The sequence below is a fragment of the Amblyomma mixtum genome, chromosome 4 (assembly GCF_055824585.1).
Source record: "Amblyomma mixtum isolate Tamu chromosome 4, ASM5582458v1, whole genome shotgun sequence".
Taxonomy (NCBI): domain Eukaryota; kingdom Metazoa; phylum Arthropoda; class Arachnida; order Ixodida; family Ixodidae; genus Amblyomma; species Amblyomma mixtum.
This window is the reverse complement of record NC_143015.1, coordinates 128,326,064-128,346,852: the sequence shown is the minus strand read 5'-3', so window position 1 is coordinate 128,346,852 and position 20,789 is coordinate 128,326,064. Positions and strand designations below refer to the sequence as shown.

At 45.9% G+C, this 20,789-nt stretch overlaps 1 protein-coding gene across 2 annotated transcripts in view; it reads left to right on the top strand.

Moving 5' to 3' along the window:
- LOC149348193 (fatty acid synthase-like) overlaps nucleotides 1-20,789 on the top strand; it is a 59,229-nt gene that overhangs the window by 13,612 nt on the left and 24,828 nt on the right. For both annotated transcript variants that reach the window (XM_089585765.1, XM_089585764.1), the window contains exons 10-19: nucleotides 269-472; nucleotides 2,373-2,630; nucleotides 5,327-5,543; nucleotides 6,641-6,895; nucleotides 8,408-8,584; nucleotides 10,450-11,674; nucleotides 12,672-12,826; nucleotides 13,995-14,204; nucleotides 16,260-16,589; nucleotides 19,807-19,926. In XM_089585765.1, the coding sequence (XP_089441891.1) occupies nucleotides 269-472; nucleotides 2,373-2,630; nucleotides 5,327-5,543; nucleotides 6,641-6,895; nucleotides 8,408-8,584; nucleotides 10,450-11,674; nucleotides 12,672-12,826; nucleotides 13,995-14,204; nucleotides 16,260-16,589; nucleotides 19,807-19,926 (3,151 nt within the window). The remainder of the gene's footprint in view (nucleotides 1-268; nucleotides 473-2,372; nucleotides 2,631-5,326; nucleotides 5,544-6,640; nucleotides 6,896-8,407; nucleotides 8,585-10,449; nucleotides 11,675-12,671; nucleotides 12,827-13,994; nucleotides 14,205-16,259; nucleotides 16,590-19,806; nucleotides 19,927-20,789) is intronic.

Here is a 20,789-nt window from a genome sequence, read left to right as displayed (position 1 = left end):
ACTTACTAATACCACGGTTACTAAAAAATTAGAGCAAAATGACGTATTTAATTTGTGAACAAAAAAAGGTTTGAGCCTGTGCTCCTTATCTATTCGCCAATTGTCCTTCCTTTTCCCAACGTTTGCGAGGAAACATTAACCAACGAAATAAAACGATGTTTTACCTAATTGTTCCTCATGCCAACCGAGATCGCATGAAATGAGAGCACCAGAAATAGCAGCATCGCGTTAACACAGAGCATTGATGTAATACATCTCCACCGAGCAGGTGATTCCGGAGCCTAAGCAGCGCAGCGAACGTTGGGTAAGCTCCTCAGTGCCTGCCAATCGGTGGAATGAGCCCGCCGCACAGCTATCTTCTGCGGAGTACCACTCGAACAACCTGGTGTCGCCCGTGCTCTTCCGAGACGCCCTTAAGCACGTGCCCAAGAACGCCATCGTCGTCGAAATAGCGCCTCACTGTCTCCTTCTGGTAAGCTGTTGCCTTCGGCGGTCGGGCACATTTACACTGCGTACCGTGAGCCGTGGAATGCTGTAATGCTGTTCGAATATCACCTCATCTGTGAAGTGCTGGGTTTGACCGATCCCCAGTGCCACCCGATGTCCAGCGGTTTTTCCCAAAGATACGAGATCTCTCCTGGTCTGGTGCTGGGCCTTTTCGGGGTGGAGTGCTAAAAGAAATGGGCTTCGAACCCTGCCTCGCGCAGAGCAGAAAACTCTTTAGCCGGCCGTGACTTCATTGTTGCAAGTTGGCCATGCACAATTAAACTTGAACAGTACACATCATTGTAGTCGATACTTATTCAATAAATCAGTTTGAGGAAGTCTAACTGGCCCTAAAACTATAAACAATGGCTCTCATGCGCAGTGAACAAAGTAGCACGAGAGTTATACTGCGTCACGGCATCTTAGACTACGATTGAGGGAGTTAGAAAAGTTTATCTACTTTGTAGCATGCATAACGGATTCACCTTAAACCTCATTAAAATCGGGTTGCTCTACTGCGCGCGCTACATGCTGCAGAGGTCATGCACCAACAGATCTTCCCTCAGTAGCATGAGGGACGTCACACCGCCAAACCTCGGTCGCACAGCTACTGGCCCAATGTTTAGAAGGTTCACGCAGGTTGGAGTAGATTTGTATTTAGTTAGTAATTATTCATGCACCCACCCAAGTGCAGCCATGCGCCTAAAAAGAAAAGCTATACAGGTTCCATAGAAACTTCTTAGCCGTCCGTATGCTAGCCGTTTTGGTTAGGTCAGTGTTAGAGTGACTACCTGCCCCGGTAAGGCGGTGGTGTCGATTTCGAAGCCAGGACCGGGAAGAATTTTCCTTCAACCCGAAGTTCCTCTGGAAGCCGTATAGCTTTCCTTTGTAGCCGTATGCCCACGCTTGGGTGGATGCTAATGTGTAATTACCCTTTTATTACAAATCTGCTCAACCTTGGGGGATTCTCTTGAACATTGGACTGGCACCATTAGAGTTATTGATCAATTCGCTCTCACGTTATCCAATGCCAGCACTCCTGGATAGCTCAGCTGTTAGATCAACTGCTTTAATCAGGTGGCTGTCCCGGTTTCGAACGCCGGACCAGGGAGAATTTGTCTTCAATTACGATGTTTCTGTGAAAGCTTTGTAGCTTTCCTCTTAATCCGTAAGGCTTCCCTTGATGGATGCGAGTGTGTACTATTTGCTACTGAGTAATTGCTCACTTATTGCGCAGCTACCCTTTCAAAGACTTTTGGGAATAAACATTCGCAAAAGTGTACGCATGTGTACACTTCGCATTTCACTGTAGCTATTCTTCCACACCCACTTTCTTGTGAAATCGATTTCTGTAGTCTAGGTGGTGCGGTCAGATTTGTTCCCCTCTTTCTGTTCGTCAACGGCTACCGTTTCTATACTGAGCTGCCATTTACTTAAAAAGAGAGCGTATCTTTAGAATGATAGTGGCAGGCGGTTTGCGGAGCGGAATTTATGTATTTAGGGAGCCATCATTTGTCTTTTAGGTCCCTAAAGACATAAACACACTCCCTCTCTCCTGCGGACACCGGATCCCGGTGCTTGTAGCTTCCTGCCAACCTAACTCGTATCGCGTGCACTCTCATCCCTTTTTTAAGGCCACCACGGTGGCTCACTGGTTATGACACTTGGCTGCTGACCCGAAAGACGTGGGTTCGATGCCGGCCGCGGAGTTCGAATTTCGATGGAGGCGAAATTCTAGAGGCCCATGCACTGTGCAATGTGAGTGCACGTTAAAGAACCCCAGGTGGCGAAATTTCCGTAGCCCTTCACTACAGCATCTCTCATAGGCTGTTGGGTTTGGGACGTTAAACCAATTAACCCAATCTCATTCTTTTAACTGCTCGCAGCCGATCCTGAAGCGCGCCCTGGGGCCCGGCGCCTGCTGCCTGGGGCTGATGAAGCGCGATGCGGATAACCCATCCTTCTTTCTCAATTCGCTGGGCAAGCTGCACACGCTGGGAGTCCAGATGGACCTCAGCCCTCTGTACCCTGCAGTGCCGTTCCCCGTGCCTCGGGGAACCCCTAGCATCGGTCACCTGGTCAGCTGGGACCACTCGCAGCGGTGGACCGTCGCTAAATATAGCGACTACGCTGCTTTCACACAGGTAAGGTGGCGAACGTTCCCACGAACAGTTCTTGCGAGTAAACGCAGAAACATTGCGCGCTGCGACAACTGACAGCAATTCGTGTGGGGACATTCTGGATCATCACACGATATGTGGTGTGGCACTGGAAGTTAATGCAGCAGTGCTCCACTTTTCTAGCGATGGCTTTAAACGAGAAGCCGGCTTAACGACGCCGTTGTCGACGACGCATGTCCTGACCGAAAACTTACGTTCCCTCTTTCCGGTAAAAGATGAAGTCAGACGGCATCTGCGAGCTGAGAAAGAGCCTGGTTTCCACTGAATAACCTAGGGTAATGGAAGCCCCAAGTGAGGTGTGTGACATGAGTTTTTAAGAAGCTTGGCCAAGCTGTGCCGCATAACAGCGCTCATGGAGGATCGGATGGTAGTGCGCATATGTTTTCATGCGATGAATACACTGAAATTTTATTCAGTGCTGTTATGTCTGTGCTTGTGTACGAGTCAGATGCTGTTAACAGGACAGGTTTTCATTCCATACGATTGTTGGCCCCGTAGGTCGGGGCGGAGAACTGCTATCGACAGTGTCGCGTTTTCCGCAAAAGCTGATAATGGACAGAAATGAGTAAGCAATCTTAAATATTATATGATTTGAAGGAATGAGCTAAAACTAGTTCATTGTGCAAAATTACAAACCCACAAAAACCAAGCTATGAGATGGGCGCATGAGAAAAACCCTGCTAAAACAACTTGCACAGTGACAGCATATACGTTCTCTGAATCTTCGGTGCCGTTGTGACGAAAAAGACATCTAAAATAGATTTATCCGCTTGGAATCGAATATTTACGAGCGTTGAGATTCGCGGGACGAGTGGTCCAGACTCACTGCTCCTAACGTGTGGCTGCCGCGGTTGTTCGTTTCCGAAAGTGATTTATTTAACCATGTACAGCCTTCGTCAAAAGTAACCAGGCTGCAGGCTTTGCTTCTAGCTTGTATAGTGGAGCCCTTGTGGCCTTCCTATAGACCGAAAGACGTTGGAAGGTAAGAAGACCTCCAGTCCATACCTTTGACGACCATTTCAGCTTCAGGGAAGCTGTAAGGGCTCCACTGTACGAGCTAGAAGCAGACCATGCAGCCTGGTTACTTTTGATGAAGGCTGCACCTCGTAGATTGTAAAATTAAAAAAATAACCTAAGGAGCGGGGATTACACAAGAAGCGGGTCAACGAATGATAAATACAGAATGTGCAATAAAATTAACTATATTCTGCAATTTCCAATACTAAGAAAATAGAATATTGTGTAAGAGCGAGTATGGGAATCAGAATGGAAGTAGAAGACAAAAAAAAAAACTCCGCATTTTGAGAGAAACGTGAATGTAATGGGTTAGGATCCCACCGGCAGCGTACGGCTGCTTTTGCAGCGAAAGCTATACTAGGCTAGCAGAAGCGCATTTCGCGGTGCCTGCCCAAGGCCACTACTGCGCATGTGCCGTTATCAAGGCAACCAGTACCATGGCAACCATGGCGCCGCAATGCGAATGCGCAGAGTCGCGCCGCGCAGCTGGGATATACCGGAAGCGATGCGCTCGCTCCTCAGACCCGCACCATGGAAGAAGGAGAGCGGCCGCGCTCGTCACGGCAGCAGTACAGTCTGCGTGAAATTGAGTCTTCCGATCCAGAAGTCGTCGCATGATACTAGGCCGGCCGAGAGCGTGAAAACGAGGCGAGAAAGGCTAAGCGGGAGGCCGAGACGCCCGAAGAATGAGAGGAACGTCTCGCGAAGAGACGCCGCCAAGCTGCTGAATGACAACGACGGCGTGTCGCTACCGAAATGCTGGTAGAGGAAACTACTTTCGCTACCTATATCCTGGCCTTGCTGAGCTAAGCCCCTGCCAATTTTGTCTTCTGGTTTCTAATAAATTATCTTTTGAGTCGTAAAGTTATTAGTCTAGTAGTTTTCGGTTGAAATACAGCACAAATAAAAATATTCCCCGGTTTTCCTTCGTTTCAGTTGCTGTTGGAATCCTTTATTTGAATGCCTTAGTGGGCCAAATCATTTACATACCCGTGATTTTTTCCTGTTGTATTACGCGTTTCTGCAATGTTTTCAGCACAACGCCGTTCAGCTCTGCGCTACAAATTAATGAAGTTACCTGGTGCAAGGAACGAAACAGGCAGGAAACCTTTAATATTCACGACATCATTCATCAGGTATCAGTGCCTTCTCCGCCAGTGTATCTCAGCAGATCCATAGAGTGAATGGTGGGGAAATGCCAGGACAAACTTGGGAGAAAGCGTTAGGTCTAAAAAGCAAAACAAGTTCAGTGCAATGGGTGTTATCGCTGGCACGTTCATAGTGGAAGTTTTTCGCAGTCGTTTCTATGCTTCGTCTTTCTCGGCTTGGCCAGCTACAAGGTCCTTCCCGCTAGCGAACACATTGCCTAGACTGGTGGGCTTTGATGATGCTGCGCTGTGGAGAGCTTCGCCACTGAATGTTTGCCAGGCTTGGCTCCAGCAGTTTATGCTGTAGCAGTCTTGTTACTGGCATATAACTGTCCTGTGGTACCAATGACCACACTGAGCAGATATATAGAAGAACATGACTGCGGATTTATTATAATTCTTTAGGACCAATGCTGAAAGCTTTGACTGTAAAAAAAGGCTGTTTAACACTGCGGCTATTGCGACCATAACAACAGTCCGAAAACAAATGTGCAGTCGGCTGAGGACGTCGTCGAGGTAGACCTGGAAGCCAATGAGGGAGATGCCTACTTGGCCGGTCACCAGCTTGAGGGACGCATCATCTTCCCTGCGACTGGCTACATGTTGATGGCTTGGAAGTACTTGGCCAAACGATCCGGCAAGCCATTGCAGGAAGTGCCGGTGATCTTCGAGGACGTCGAATTTCATAGGGCCACAATTCTCCCGAAGAGCGGTAAGTCTCTGTACAGGGCGTGTGCATTATTTACGTTTTTATTACCTATACTGTTGTCTCGCTCTGCAAGAGAACACATTACTGGGGTGGATACATATAGAATGATCACGACACAGCAGTAAGTGCCCAAGGGAAAAGAAAGAAAACAATCATAGACAAATATAGCAGTTGCTGGACATGGAAATGATCTCGTTACAAAGTGAGCAAAAAATGCATCATCACATATGATTCAATAATTGATTGCAAATTCAGTTGCGAACTTGCGCTAGCGAGGTGGCACACACCTAAATACAGCCGCAGGCACGGCCAAGCCCCAGGATGCAGAGTCCCAGGGAGCCACAACAGATCACAGAGTGGACGTAACGTTTGAAGCCTCAAACCAGTGCCATGTGCTCAGGCGCTCTCCGCGGCGTCCAGTGGCCAAGCGTATTACTCACAGATGCTTACTGTGCGTGGTTGTAGACGAACTGGCGTAGGAAGAAGTTGTGATTTGTCTAGCCAAGACAAATTCATACTGACGGCAAATGTTTTTTGTCAGTACTCGCGCCGTGTCCTAGAACACAGCGTACTTTTCGTTGTCGTTTCTGCTTATTACGACTGTATAGGGCTGAGATGGGAGCATCTTGCATTTCCTAGGGTTCCTAGGCAAAAATTGGTGTTGTAAAGAGTTGCTACAGAGAATACTGTGACCAGTTTGCTATTTTTGAGAGAGTAGCATATTCTAGAATGTAGCTCCAAAGTTTGATAAATTGTTCCATGGTTCGTACAGCTTGACCTGCGGACGCATGACGCAGGTGACATACTGTCGTGATGTCTGCGTTCTGTCGCACTGTGTAGACATGCTGTCTCTGCGAGCCGCTGGCCACTAGTGGTGCACAAAGCGCAAAACCACGTGCTCAAGTGTTGTCGATAAGTTTGTTTTACCCTGTACCTTGAGCGTGTACTAAGCCTTCAGCTCACTCCTGCGTCCGCGAGGCCCACTGGAAGCGGTTCATGCTAATCAATTCCATTCGGTTTTGACTTTACTCAAATTTAGTATGCATACAGGAACCATGTGTAATAGGCTCGTCGCTGACGACAGAATGCCTTCGGGACAGGTCCAGTCCGTTTCTTGGTGAACGTCATGCGAGCGTCGGGTGAGTTCGAGATCTGCGAAGGCGGAATGATGGTGGCGAGTGGCCGCATCCGCGTAGCCGAAGAAGGAGAGAAGATTTTGGACAAAGACCCACCAAGCCCGCCATCTGAAGCAGTGGTCTACGAGCTCGACTCCGAGAACTTTTACAAGGAACTAAGACTGAGGGGCTACGAGTACCACGGGGGGTTCCAAGCCATCCTCAAGGCCGATTTACAAAGTAAGGAGATCAAAAATAACTTTCGTGTTTGCTCTTGTTCCTTTATTATTCCGTACGATGTGAAAGTACGGCGCGCCAAATTGGCGAAAGAGGAGCCAAACAGAAACATAAAAGAAGTTTTCAGTTCTGCATACTTCTCATTTTTTCTGTATAGGTGACCTCGCAGGAATACCCACTAGAACCATATTAAGAGAGCACTTAGGAAAACTCAATACTCCAGTTAATGTTCTCGGCAAAAATTGATGCCTTGGCTCTTTGTCTATGTTGATGTACCTCCGGCAGAGAAAATAATATTCTTGTTAAGAAATTTGATTCGAAAATTGGCCATTGACTCGATTTAAACTCGTGCTGACCTCGCCGAGAAGCTTTGGTCACCGGCATTTTGAGGTGAAAGGCTGTGTTATCCTTTAGTATACGTGGCCGAAATTTGGTGTTGACGCCCGAAGTTTACTTCCGATATTGGCCGCTGGTGGCGAACATTACATTTCGTTTTTTTTTTTTATCATTTCTAGCTTTTGAAAGCTCTTTTTTTTGGGACAGCAATCTCTTTGTTGTGAATACCGTACTCCATCCATACATGCCGACTTCAATTAGTTGTCACTGTGTCTTTAAGGAAAGCGTGGTCCATATTATGAATGCAGCGTGTAGAGGACAGATGAGAAAGCAGTTAACAACGCAGTTGGAAAAAAAGTCTTTATATTTTTCACAAACTCTGAAGAAGTATTCATCACGCTGAAAACAGTGGCTACCACGCATTTGGTGACCACTGTTCAGCTAACATCACTGAAATCTGATAGCAGGAGTTGGGCTCGTATTTGACAAGGACTTGAAGAAAGGATACCGAGATTTTGCGCGTTTTGAAGTGTTCGCTTGCTGAATTAAGATCGTGTAGTGCCTACAGAATCGTATAAAAAATAGAGTACCGGGGGATTAAAAAATGCGAACAGAGCGCAGCCTATGCACTCCGCAGTTCAAATTACATATCATCAAGCTTTTACTTCGGTGGTAGGAAAAGGGACACTAGAGTGGTTCATAATACATTCTAGGACGACTAACGTCATTTTATTACTAGCCAGGTAAAAACGTGAGCAAAAGAAATTTGAACAACACAGCTCAAGGGCCCCTCATTGTTCGCATTTGTTTCATCGCGATTGTTAACAGAAGTTTCAGAAATCATATGTACAGTTCAGGAATGGCGGCGCCCCACGCGCCTAAATGTTTGTGGTTGCAAACCAACAGTAGCTTTCTGAGGTCGGCAGGTGGTGTTGAGACGTGTTGTAAGTGTGAATATGAAACCCTGCAAAATATCTACCACTGTGGGGCATTTAGAGTGTGAACTAAAGTGGAAATAAAATTCCGGATGGAATAATGAGACCCATTTCTTGACTGATATTCCGTATGTGGTTCACTCGGTTTACGCTACGTTTCGGATTACATTACCTACCTGCACTAATCTCAGCAACCGCTGCGTAGCGAGTCATGTCTTTCTCCTTTGCACAAAACTTCTCTCAGGTTCCCATGGCATGGTGAAGTGGGAGGACAACTGGGTGACCTTCATCGACAACATGCTGCAGTTCTCTATCATACCTGGGAGCCCTAAACGAGTTTTCAGGCTACCGGTGAAGATTCAGTCGTGCCGCATTGACCCCAGACTCCACGCCCAGATTGTCCAAGAATCAGGAGACGCTGGTCAGTAAATGTCTCCATTGGGTACTTGAAAGCGGTAGGAAACATTCGATACGCGCCTTGACACTGAACTCATGATGCAGGACTAAAATGGAGTAATTACTCATTGGCATCCACCCAAGCGCAGCCATACAGCTGCAAAGGAAAGCTATACAGCTTTCTCAGAAACTTCGTAGTTAAAGAAAAATTCGTCCTGGTCCCGGGTTCGAACCCCGGACAAGGACGAATTTTTCTTTAACTACGAAGTTTCTGAGAAAGCTGTATAGCTTTCCTTTGTAGCTGTATCGCTCCTCTTGGGTGGGTGCCAATGAGTAATTACTCCCTTATTACAAATTTACTCTGCCTTGGCCGATTCTCCTACACATTTGACCAACACTGTTCCCACTTCGAGTTATTGATCAATTCGCTCTCGCCCTACCATAAGCTTGCCGTCCCGGTTAGCTGAGTTGGTAGAGCGACTGCTCCAGTGAAGCGGTGGTCCTGGGTTCGAACCCCGGACCAGGACGAATTTTTCTTTAACTACGAAGTTTCTGAGAAAGCTGTATAGCTTTCCTTTGTAGCTGTATGGCTGTGCTTGGGTGGATGCCAATGAGTAATTACTCCCTTATTACAAATTTACTCTGCCTTGGGGGATTCCCCTACACATTTGACCAACACTGTTCCCACTTCGAGTTATTGATCAATTCGCTCTCGCCCTACCATAAGCTTGCCGTCCCGGTTAGCTGAGTTGGTAGAGCGACTGCTTCGGTGAAGCGGTGGTCCCGGGTTCGAACCCCGGACCAGGACGAATTTTTCTTTTACTACGAAGTTTCTGAGAAAGCTGTATAGCTTTCCTTTGTAGCTGTGTGGTACCGCTTGGGTGGATGCCAATGAGTAATTACTCCCTTATTACAAATTTACTCCACCTTGGGGAATTCCCCTAAACATTTGACCAGGACTAAAATGGCTGTTTTAGTAGTTTCACCGTCAGCTGTAGCCCTATATGATTGTGGCAAACACACGTGGGCGTTCTTGTTCAACTCTGTGCTTCGTGTACCAAGGTTATGACTGCGCTACACACACATCTTCACGTGTGTAGCAAAACTGTGGTCATAATTGCAATTTCAAGTCAAACGAGAAAAGTGTGACCCTAGGAACATGCTATTAGGTAGACGTGAATAGTCGTTTGAGAATGGTTGCTTTAGGCAAGTGAAGGATAGACTGACACTAGTTATTTTTATATCAGCGTTATAATGATAATGTTTTTCTATGAACATAAGCTATTGCTTAATTTTTTTTATATAACCGAAAGGTTTTCATAATTTTTGCATTTTGTCCTCACCGTGTTCAACGCAAGTCACAAAATTAGGTTTTGATACAGTTTTTGTTACTTAGTCGCCAGGTGCAGTTGAAGCTTATAATGGAATGCCCGGTGAATCTCGAAATTTAGGAATTTCACCAACTTTATCTCGTTGGCTGTCCTCGCCCAATTTAGTTTTGTCGAAACGCAACGCTTCCAAAGAAGGACGGAGTTCAGAAGCAACTAGTGTCTTTTCTTGGTATGCTTGCATTGTTTGCTAAAACATTTGCACGTGTTATCAGCTCAGACGAATTCTTTCATTCGAATAAATTTAGTATCTCCTACCTTAGTTTTTAAATGCAGAAGCATCTTTCCCAAAATGAGGTTTATTTATCATAATATGTGTGTCAAAATTTTCATCCTCGGCAATATAAATTACCCTCTCAATAACTGTTTTCTTGTTTCGTTCAGCATAATTTCTTTTTCCAGTTTATTTGTTTAACGAATGTACCCTCTTGCAACGCTATGTTTGAGTACCGCCAGAGGTGGAGAAATTAAACATGGCTACATTGAGTTTGTGTGCCTGCAGGTGTACCCGCAGTATTCGACAGCTGCCTGAATACGTGCCGTGCCGGAGGCGTAGCCATTCTAGGCATTAAGACAAGCATCATTCCTCGGCGCATAGCGGATGAGACTCTCTGCCTCGATGAATACAAGTTTGTTCCATACATCGACAGCGATTCTGCCGAGCAAGAACGGCAGGCTTGCGTACAAGAGTACGTTGAAGCTTGCAGCAAGTTGACCGAGCACATCCTCGCTGCATGCGGACAAAGCTTGACCGAGGTCTCTAAACTAAGTAATGATAAATGCAAGACACCAGTGGAACTCCATAGGCCGCATCTCGAAAGTCCTGCGGAGGACCACATCATACTCAGTATTCTTCGAGACATAGAGAATAGTTTCAAAAGTACTAAATCGGATCTGGCTTCCGTCGTGCAGTCAGCACTTGCCACCCGTGTGAACGAACTGGGAAAAGACCTCCTCAACACAGTCCTGTTTGAAGAGGATCCCCTAAGGCATCTACTCGATGTAGTAGTGGAAAATACAAGTTCGAAGAGAATCCGCGTTCTGGAACTCGCGGCCGAAGGAAGTGACCTGCTACTAACGCCTTGGTTGTCTTCTCTGCTGCCTCTGTCGAACCCCGTGCTTAAGACTGAGTACACCGTTGCCCACCCCAGTCCTGAAAGCCTTGCAGCAGAAGAAGTGCCTGGATGGGCAAGAAAAGTGGTGTGGGACCCGACTTGTGCCTCCGGGACAGCCCTACCAGAGGCTGACTTGATCGTCGTCCGCAATGGCCCCAACGAAAGAAACCGCCTTGAGGCCCTGGCCGAGCAACTTTCCACGCTTTGCACCGATCAAGGATTCATACTTTTTTGGCACCGTGTCGCACAGACTCCGGCCGAGGTATTTTTATCTACTGTGGGCAATGTTCCGCTGTCACACCACGCAAGGGCGACGGTAGAATCTGTGTTCGGAGCCTGCGGCTTTTGCTTGGTAGGACGCAAATGTAACAAGCTGTCAACGCTGATGCTACTAAAGAAAGCGAACGCAGCCGCCACGACAGCACGGCAGGATCTGGTCAGAGTGAACAACTCGAGATTTGATTGGGTTGACACCCTAAAGGAGACCGTTCTCAACTGCGAAAACAAGCCGGCGGGACAGAACGTTTGGCTGCTGGCTGATGACTCCTGCGTGAGCGGTGTTGTCGGCTTGGTGAACTGCCTGAGAGTGGAGAAAGGTGTGAGCCATATAAGGTACGCATTACAAAAGGGTTAATAACATGCATTCCTTTAGCACCTAAATATCAGCCCAGCAGCTCAGGACCGTTATGATCTATTGTAGACACAAGCGCACGAATGCAAAGAAACACATGAACAGGCGAAATAAAGAGGACGCAGCTCCTGTTCTGTTCGCTTGCTGTCTATGATTCGGTACTTCAGTGTAAAGCAGAGCAGGTTCATAAATTGGCCTAACCCCTTACTATGTTTGAACTTGGGGTGAAGGACTGTAGGAGCTTTATCTGAGACACTGGCAACTTGTTGTTAACAGCTGCAGAACCATGTCACTGATCAGTTTCTTGAAATCGGCTGGCTTAGCCTCTGAAGAGAAAGAGTAATGGATTCTCTTGGTCAAAATGTTTCGCGTAAACGTGAAGCCATAAAACGATATTTTCTCAATGGTTCGAATTCGGCAAACATTGGCGCAGCTTCCACAGCATTGTTGATCCAGAGAATACGACTATTGAGCTATATTACCTTTCTAGTTGCTTGGTTTATGTGCGGTTTTACAAGCAAGGACCGACAGAAGATTCACGGTGCATTCCAAATATATTTCAACAGGTCAACAATATGTTGTCGAAGCAGTAACAACTTAGCACACCCGAGGGAAAATTTATTATTAGACTGTATAGATGAGATAAACCGAGATTAATGCGCTGATGGCTGTGCATGCTGCATTCATTTTTGTAATTGTCTTTTTTGCTTCCTGTCTTCTTGTATTCCTTTTGTTTGAAACGTGTTGTTGTTAAGCCGGATGGCTATGATTGTCGACAGTCTTGTCCATCAGCAAATGCGGTCCAGTTCACTTCGGTTCTTTTCTGCGACTTTTCTTTCGCTTTTGAAGTTGTTGTATATTGTATTGTATTGTTTGCATGAAATAATCCTCTTGGATTCAGTGTTCTTATTAAAACAATAAACCGTTGCAAATTACTTTGTTTCTTCCTTCATTAGTTATGAAAATCTTTTTCCACAGATGTTTATTTGACGCGAGCCAAAAGCCGTCGAATAATCGAGCCGACTTCATGTTGGAAATGCCAGCATTCAAGAAGATTTTGGAAAGGGACCTGGTCATGAACATCTACCGTGATGGAGAATGGGGCTCCTTTAGGCACATGACTACTCAATCACGTGAGTGGGTCAATCGTGGATAATATTCGCTCAGGAGTTCGGAGGTGCAAATGCTTTCTGCACTCTGTCAGTAGGATATCGTGATAATAAGGGTGGTGCATATCACGCGGAAGCGTAGATAACATGTTCTGAAGTAATGGCGGTGACAGGTGCCATATGCTGTATGCTGTATAGTATCAAATTAACAAAACGATAAGAACAGGTTACGTTAAGTATGATGTGCGAGCGCATATTTGAGCTGAATGCAGGAAGAAGAAATTTACCGCGTGGAAAGTGTAATGCTCATGGCTTACGAGATGGCGATATCTTACAGTTATAAAGGAGACACCATGGCAATGTAAAAGTAATCGAAATCGAAAGTGCCTCGAGTAGATAGGCTTGAAAAACATGCTTAGGTCGAATGGGTACATCTGGTGCGAGCCACGAGCCACAGGAGGTCACTGCGAGAGACTACAGTCTCGGTCACTAATATACAGCCAATGAAGTTAGTTTCTAAGACGTTGTAAGACTCTGCAGCCCTTGTGGAAGTCGTAAGCATCCTTAGGGGGCCGAAGATAGCTTCATGCAGATTTGGCACGCTGGTGATGAAAAACCAGCCAGTATGAAGGGCGCACAAAGAATCCCGGCTTTATATACGTTTTGTGCAAGGCTGTACCTTTCACCTGAATTGAAGTTAGCTTGGCTGATAATGAAAATGAATGATTGAAATGAACTCGTCTCAGCTTTATGAAGCGAAACTGCAAACGCGGCCATAAAACACGTGCTAAGGTGCATCGGAGAGAAATGATGTAATCCTCATGCATTCTTCAGGTTCTGAACTTTGATAGTCCATTTGTCGGACTATGCACTTCATAATTTTAAGGTTCACTGACTAACCTTAGCAGATTCGTTCTCTATACGTTGACGCTGGCATAAATGGAAAGAGAGTTGGGCTAGTTGTTTACGATCCATTATACAACAACGCAGAAGACAAGCCACAAAACTAAGAAAAAAAAAATCAAATATCACTATCCTTCTTCATTTGTTTGTCTTTTGCTTTCCTTATTCGAAAACCTAGATTATTAAAGTTCTTCTTTACTAGTTGTTTCGTCTATAGTACACATAATTAATGGAAAAAATAGTCACCTTTCATCTTATTAGGAACATACCGGTTGATTACATGCTGCAGGCGGACCTCCGAAGATTTTGACAGAGTACGCCTTCCTCAACGTGAAGACACGGGGCGATCTGTCCAGCCTCCAGTGGTTCGAGTCTGCGCTTCGCTATGGGTCACCCTCGAGCAGATTGGACGGATTGCTGTGCAGCGTGTACTACGCACCGCTGAACTTCCGCGACGTCATGCTAGCCACGGGGAAGCTTACTCCGGATGCACTTCCCGGTGAGTTTCCTCAGCGAGCCCTGTTCATCGGGTAGTCGTGCTGGATGGCATGGAAAACCGTGCTGTCTGGTTGCATGAGGTTCCTGCACGGGAAGATTACGCTGAACTCCCCTTGAGACCGACTGGCCAGCCATGAAAAGACCACTGTGGATTGTTTTCGTCGCATTTGACAAGGGCGTCGCTGAAGCGTTTCTAGGGCTGGAAAGAGGCTCAAAGAAGTGAGACATCCAACGAAAAAATTCAGGGGCACTTTGACTGTTAAAGTGCGTAGAGGTGAACGCGTTTTTCGCACCACTTTGACTGCCTCTGTGGCACTGGTTGCGACACCACTGGCTGAAGTCGCATATAATTAATGAACAATTAGCAAGCAATTACAAATTACTAATTAATTACTAATTACTGATTAATGACTAAATACTAATTAACTGCTAATTAATGACCCTTAAGCTTCGTCTTTAGGAGTGAAACGCGACAGCGTGTTGTAGCGCTGCCAAAGAACTCTGCCACCCGTTCGGCGCGACGCCTTGCCCTTTGAACGGAACGCTTTTTGAGGAAAGGAAATGGCGCTGTAATTCTCTGCCACCTCGGTGGACACCCGAACCGCACCGTGCGGGAAGGGAGGAAGTCGGAATGAAAGCACAAATAGGGGCCGTAATGAAGAAAATGGAAATTGTATTTGAGGAAAGGAAATTATGCAGTAACTGTCAGCTTGTGCTGACAACTTTCTGTCGACAACAATGAGGCATTAAAGGCTTTCGCCATAAAACATTGCTTGTAATGGAGTGTTTCAGTAATAGACGGCTTCGCCAGAGACCATGGTTGAAGAAAAAATGACCACTGGTTAACGCGAGATTCCGAGACAGCTGTTAAGGCGTTTATACTTTTCAATATGCTGTGGTAGAGAATATGAAGCGACCTGACATCTGTGTAGTTCTAGGGCGCTTTTTGTAGTTTTCCACATGTAGACGTTTTCGCCTAGGACTCCTCTCGAATCGGCCGCTCTAGAAGCGCACCGGCGCCGATGATCATCTCCTCGGGCGGCGCGTTTCCCAGCAGCTGCCGCTGATGGACCCGTGCTAAATTCTTCCCTCTCCCGCCATACCCTCCTCTTCCTCCCACGGCAACCGCGTTCAGGACGGTTACCGTAGTACGCGTTCCTACACTCTCGCCATACAAGTTTCCTCTCGCCAAACCCTTCTCCTTCCATGGTAACCCACCTCTTCCTTGTAGGGTACCATCCTCCAATTGGTCCCCATGACAACCACATAGCGGTTCAGGAGTGCAAGCTGCTGTGCTAGTTGGTGTTGCATTTTTGTGAAGAAGTCAGCGCAAAAAACGTGAACGTCTTATATGTCCTCTCTTCTAACCCTCGTCCGTTTTTTGCGCGGACTTCTCCACTTGGCGGTTGTTCTTCTTCACGCTCTCGCCACACCTTCCTCTCCTCCAAATTACCTCCAAAGTGAAGGCAATTAAATAAAATCCTCCTCTCTACATTCTAAGGAGAAGGGAGAGAGAAAAAGAGGAAGGGGAGAGAAAAGAGAGAGAGAGAGTGGGCGTTATGCGACGGGTGGTCTTTGGCGTATGCGTCGGCTGCAGTAGGTGGTTGGTTCAAAACCCACCGCAACCCCCTGCAGAATAAGATTGCAGTGATGTGCACGTCCGGGTTCACCTTGTGTTTCTGACTTTGCAAGAAAAAATCAAAAACAGAACATCTGTGTAAAACATTTTGCGATGTCGCGCCACGTCTATAACGCGCAAACATTCGCTGTACAAACCCGTAGCCGCCTGTGATTTTCTTTTTGTCTTGCATTGTTCGAACAGTGTTTAACAGTATCAGCATAGAGTTTGCGAGGAAGTAAACAAAGGCGCCATAACGACTTAAATGCCATTACGAGTTACAAATACCATGCCGGTTGTGGAGAAGCAGTAATCCTAATCAAGCCTTCCCGCCTTGATTATTATCGCACTGCTGACTGCCGCAGCGTAAGATGTTTCTACCATGCTTTGAGGGTTGTGTTAAGCCTGGTCAAAGCGTTCCGAATCCATTGTGCGCAGGTGACATGGCCACCCTCGACTGCCTTCTGGGCCTCGAGTTCTCTGGCCGCGACCCCCAGGGACGTCGGGTCATGGGGTTGCTAGACGCTAGCGGAATGGCCACGTTCGTAACGGCAGACACAGGCATTTTGTGGGAGGTTCCCGATGCATGGAGCCTGGAAGAGGCATCCACGGTTCCCGTGGCCTACTCCACTGCCTACTACGCGCTCCTGGTACGAGGCAACATGCGGCCCGGCGAGTCGGTGCTGGTCCACTCTGGCAGCGGAGGCGTCGGACAGGCGGCCATTTCGGTCGCACTCTCCATGGGATGCACCGTCTTCACCACCGTTGGTGAGTGTCGAATGCGAAGTGCTAAAGCTTGCCAAAGGATGGCTGTGGAGATATCTTAATGCCAATGCAAGCTGACGGCGTCGATTGCAGTCTCCGTAATGATGCACCGCTAGTTGCAAAACATCAATGGTTGATGCACCCACGACTGCGTTGCTTCTTCTACAGAGAATGTTAACAGAAAAAGATTACAGAATAACTAGCATAGCAGCTGGATGGGCACAATGGCGCTTACAAAGTAGTGTTTTGTTCTTTATTTGCCACTTAGTTCCAAGCTCCATAGTAGATACAGTAGTGGAGCTACATCGGGGCTCACAGCAATGCAATAAAAGAAAAATACAGTGCCCAAGTATCAAGTATCAAGCCCGAAAAAAAAATACCAAAAATCAAATTTGAAGAAAAAATAAAAAGAAAAAATTACCAAATGTTTGTGCTCTGCTATGAACAAGTTAATCTCCACTAATGCTTTCGCTGTACTGCTGCCTATCTCATACCAATGTTTGAGACCTACAGACATTGCTGCAGTCTGAGATACCGCAACCATTGGCAGTGGCTCTACCTTACTACTTGTCATCTGTATAGAGGAGCTCATAGCATCTAGGTTCACCAGGTTGCCATTTGGTTACCTTCGCATATAGGGTTTGGTAGCCATGTATACGAGGGATGAGTTTCGGGTTGACGTATGAGAGGTGGGAGGGTATATGCAACGATTGGCGGAGAGTTAATGACGCCGCTCCAACATCTGCAGCGAATAATCGTGTCAGGAAATGAACTTTCAGGCAATGCTACTGTGCTAAAATAGGTATAAGGGTTCTAAGTTCATGGCTAACATATAGACGCTGCGGCTGCGTATAGACTTTTTGTATACTTTATTTTGCTTCAGCACCAGCGAACGAAATTTTTCGGTCTTGAGTTGTTATTTAAATGGCTAAAAACGACGCTTGGTGACGTGCTTTTCTAGGTGTGGCTGCGTATGGCTGCTTCTAACACTGAGCTACAGTGTTGTACTCACCGCTAGATGAGGAAATATTATGGCTTAAAAGATGCCTATTGGATTCAAATTTACAGTTGGTTGCCACTTTCACTTCTGTTATTACTTTTCTAGTTCAAGCTAACGGCTGCAATACCATGTTAATGGAAATGGCCGTTTAACTCAAGCACTTATTTCTAAATATTACTAACACACCGAACAAACACCGTGCGCATTTCAAGACTATTGTCCTTTGCGTGTGTATACACATTTTCGTGTTAAGTGAACTAAAAGTCAACGGATTGTCATTCCTTGTCTTTATCGTCCCTGTTTCATCGCGGGTTTAGAAATTTTTTTATGGTGCACAGTATTGCGTCATTGTATTTAGAACACATCTTCGGTATTTTCTGCTTCATTCCACGCGACTGCTGTCGTTAAGGCTACGATTAGTACGGCAGGCAGTGGCACAGTAATGTCCTAGTAGGGACCACTTTTGGGGGACACAATGACGCAGTGCCGGCTTGTTAATCTTCGCGCGTGTCAAAACACATCTATAAACTTAATTGTTTCGAAGGTATTTCCTTCGCCTCAAATTTGGTCTGCAGGCTGTTCGGGGGAGGGACGAAGTTGCTTGTTCCTGATCTACAGTTTTTCTGGAACAGGGCGCTGTTGTCACTTCGAACGAAACACATGCCGAACAATTGTTCTATGACTCTTCCATTTGCATGTATAATTGATTTAATTCCGCTTCATTAAAATGAATTCGACTGTTGTTGTTGATGTCCTTCAGTGGCGATATTTTTTGAAGATTTCTTAAAAATTCCACTTTTTCCGCTTCTTAATTGGTCTTTAATCAGCTCTATAGAGGGAGAATTACGCTTCTGTTAGTGACGAAAGTGTAAAAGATTTATCGGAAAATACGTGCAGAAAAAAATCACTTTTCATATTCACTTTTATGTTCTAAATATTAGCACAACCGTTTAGTTATAACCAAAATACAATTTACAAAACCAACAAAAATTACAGCGTCTCTAGGAAATTAAAATTTAACAAAAATATGGGTCAGTGACAACGGGAGAGAGCTTGACACTGTTAAAGGGACACTGAGGAGAGCACTATTAATATTTTTTTATAGCAAAATCCGATAGTTCGGCATTTCATGGCTTTGTTGCCACTTGGCCGGCAGCGAAGATGCATTTATTTCTAAGAGATTTGGATTCGAAGTTGAAAACGTTTTTCCCGCCGCTCTGATTCAAATTTGGGATTCTCTTATGACGACACAGGACTAAGTAACGCGTAACATGACGTGCACGTGACGTAACGCAGACTCCATGATTTCTGGCGGCCAGCAGTGGGGCCTAGCAGCAGCCGGAAAGAAAGCTACCGCCGGCCGCACGTTGAAGGCATCTATCGGCTACTGCGGCCTTCGCTACCGTCGTTTCGTTTACGTTTGCACCGGCGTTTTGCCAGCGTTACGATGGATCCCGCTCTCGAAGTCGTCAACGAAGTTCTCGCAAATAGACGCCTTTAGCATACCGTGTACCTTGTTACCGTTAGCGGAATACCAGGAGCCCGCCTACCACCGGGTAGGAGGCGCTGATTGGTGCAGGCGCGCGCGTAGCTGCCGGGTGCGTGGCGCCATCTGGCGACGTGAAGGAGGTTTGCGCATGCATTGGCTGCGCTTCAGTGATTCGTGGCTTCTCGTGTCTTAGTGTTAGTAGAACCATTTGTTCTACCAACACTGTTTTGTCCTATGACGTCATCACGCTTGTACTTGCGAGTTTGGCCTGTGGCGGCGATACCTGTATTTTGGTTCTTGCTCTTTTCTACGTTACAAGAGCTTTGTTGTCAGTATGAGTGGCGTTTTTGTAATCAGCAGCTGGTATTCTGTCTATACAAGCCAACTTCAATTTCTCTTCAGTGTCCCCTTAATCTAAGAAAAGAAGGGATTCCTACTCAAAAGAAAACAACACTGTTATGTAAGACAAATCTTACATATACAGTTGAAATCAAACATATATACACTCAGTAGACAAGGGCATGCACAAAAGGTCAGGTTGCAAGAATGTCAAATTATGCATGGCACTTTGCCTCTTTAACTCCAAAACTACCAAGAAGGTTCCTGATGTTGAATGGCTTGTACTCGTACTAGGAATGATAAACGGCACCACCTGGTTCTCATTCTTCATTGTCTTCCTAAAAGACTACCGGAAAAAAAAATTCTTAAAACCTTTGTGCCTCGCTTCCCAGGTTCCAAGGAAAAGCGAGAGTTTCTCAAGCTACGTTTCCCGCAGCTCGAGGACCGGAATATCGCCAACTCGCGTGACCTGTCCTTTGAGGAACACGTGAGGCGAGAAACGAACGGAAGGGGTGAGTCGAAATGCAGTTTGGGATAGAAAGCCAGTGATAAGTCTCGCAATAGATTATTAAACGTTTTTTTTCGTGCAGCCTAAAAAGAGTGATGCAAAGCGATAACTAAGATATTAGCCCTGACAACTTTAAGTGTTTCTATTATGAATCCTATGTGTGTCATATCGTTATTGCTGGTGATCACTGATGTCCTGGCAATCATATATATGTGCTTTATTATGTTAAGGCCAGAAGTTGGGCTAATTGGTTCGCATTCGTGGTTATCGAGCACAAAAGAGACGAAGACGACGGGAAGAAGACATGAAGGGAAGAAAGCAAGGGAAGAAGACGAATAAGACATGTTGTTGTTGTCCTCTAGATAGTGGCGCGTACCCATGCGGGGGGATTGGCCAAGACACAGGCGGCAACTGATAGGCGCACAAAATGTTAAACAAGAAAATAATGATGGGGAAAAATAAAATAATAATGATAATAATAGCAATTAGGAAATAAATGAAAGAAACTCAGAAGTGTAATTGAAATAAGCTAAACAAATACTGTGAGATCGGTGACTGAAATAGAGAACGGGGCTAAATATTCCATGTTTCAGAAAGCTTTCGTTCCAGAAAAATATTGATCATGAGAAAGAGCAGAGCTTAAGACGGCAGCCGTTTAGTGTCTGTAAGGAAGTTTTGCATGGCGGAGAGCACATGTGTAGTGTTGTCGTATCCTCTCCTTCGTCTTCGTCTTTTTTTCGCTCGTTAACCATCAACTAATGTATCTGATGTACCGGATCGTTTTTGTTGCACCTGAAAGTGTCGTTTCAATTTCTTGAACTGGTGGTTTTTATACTGATGCACCGCGGTGACGCAGTGGTTAATGCG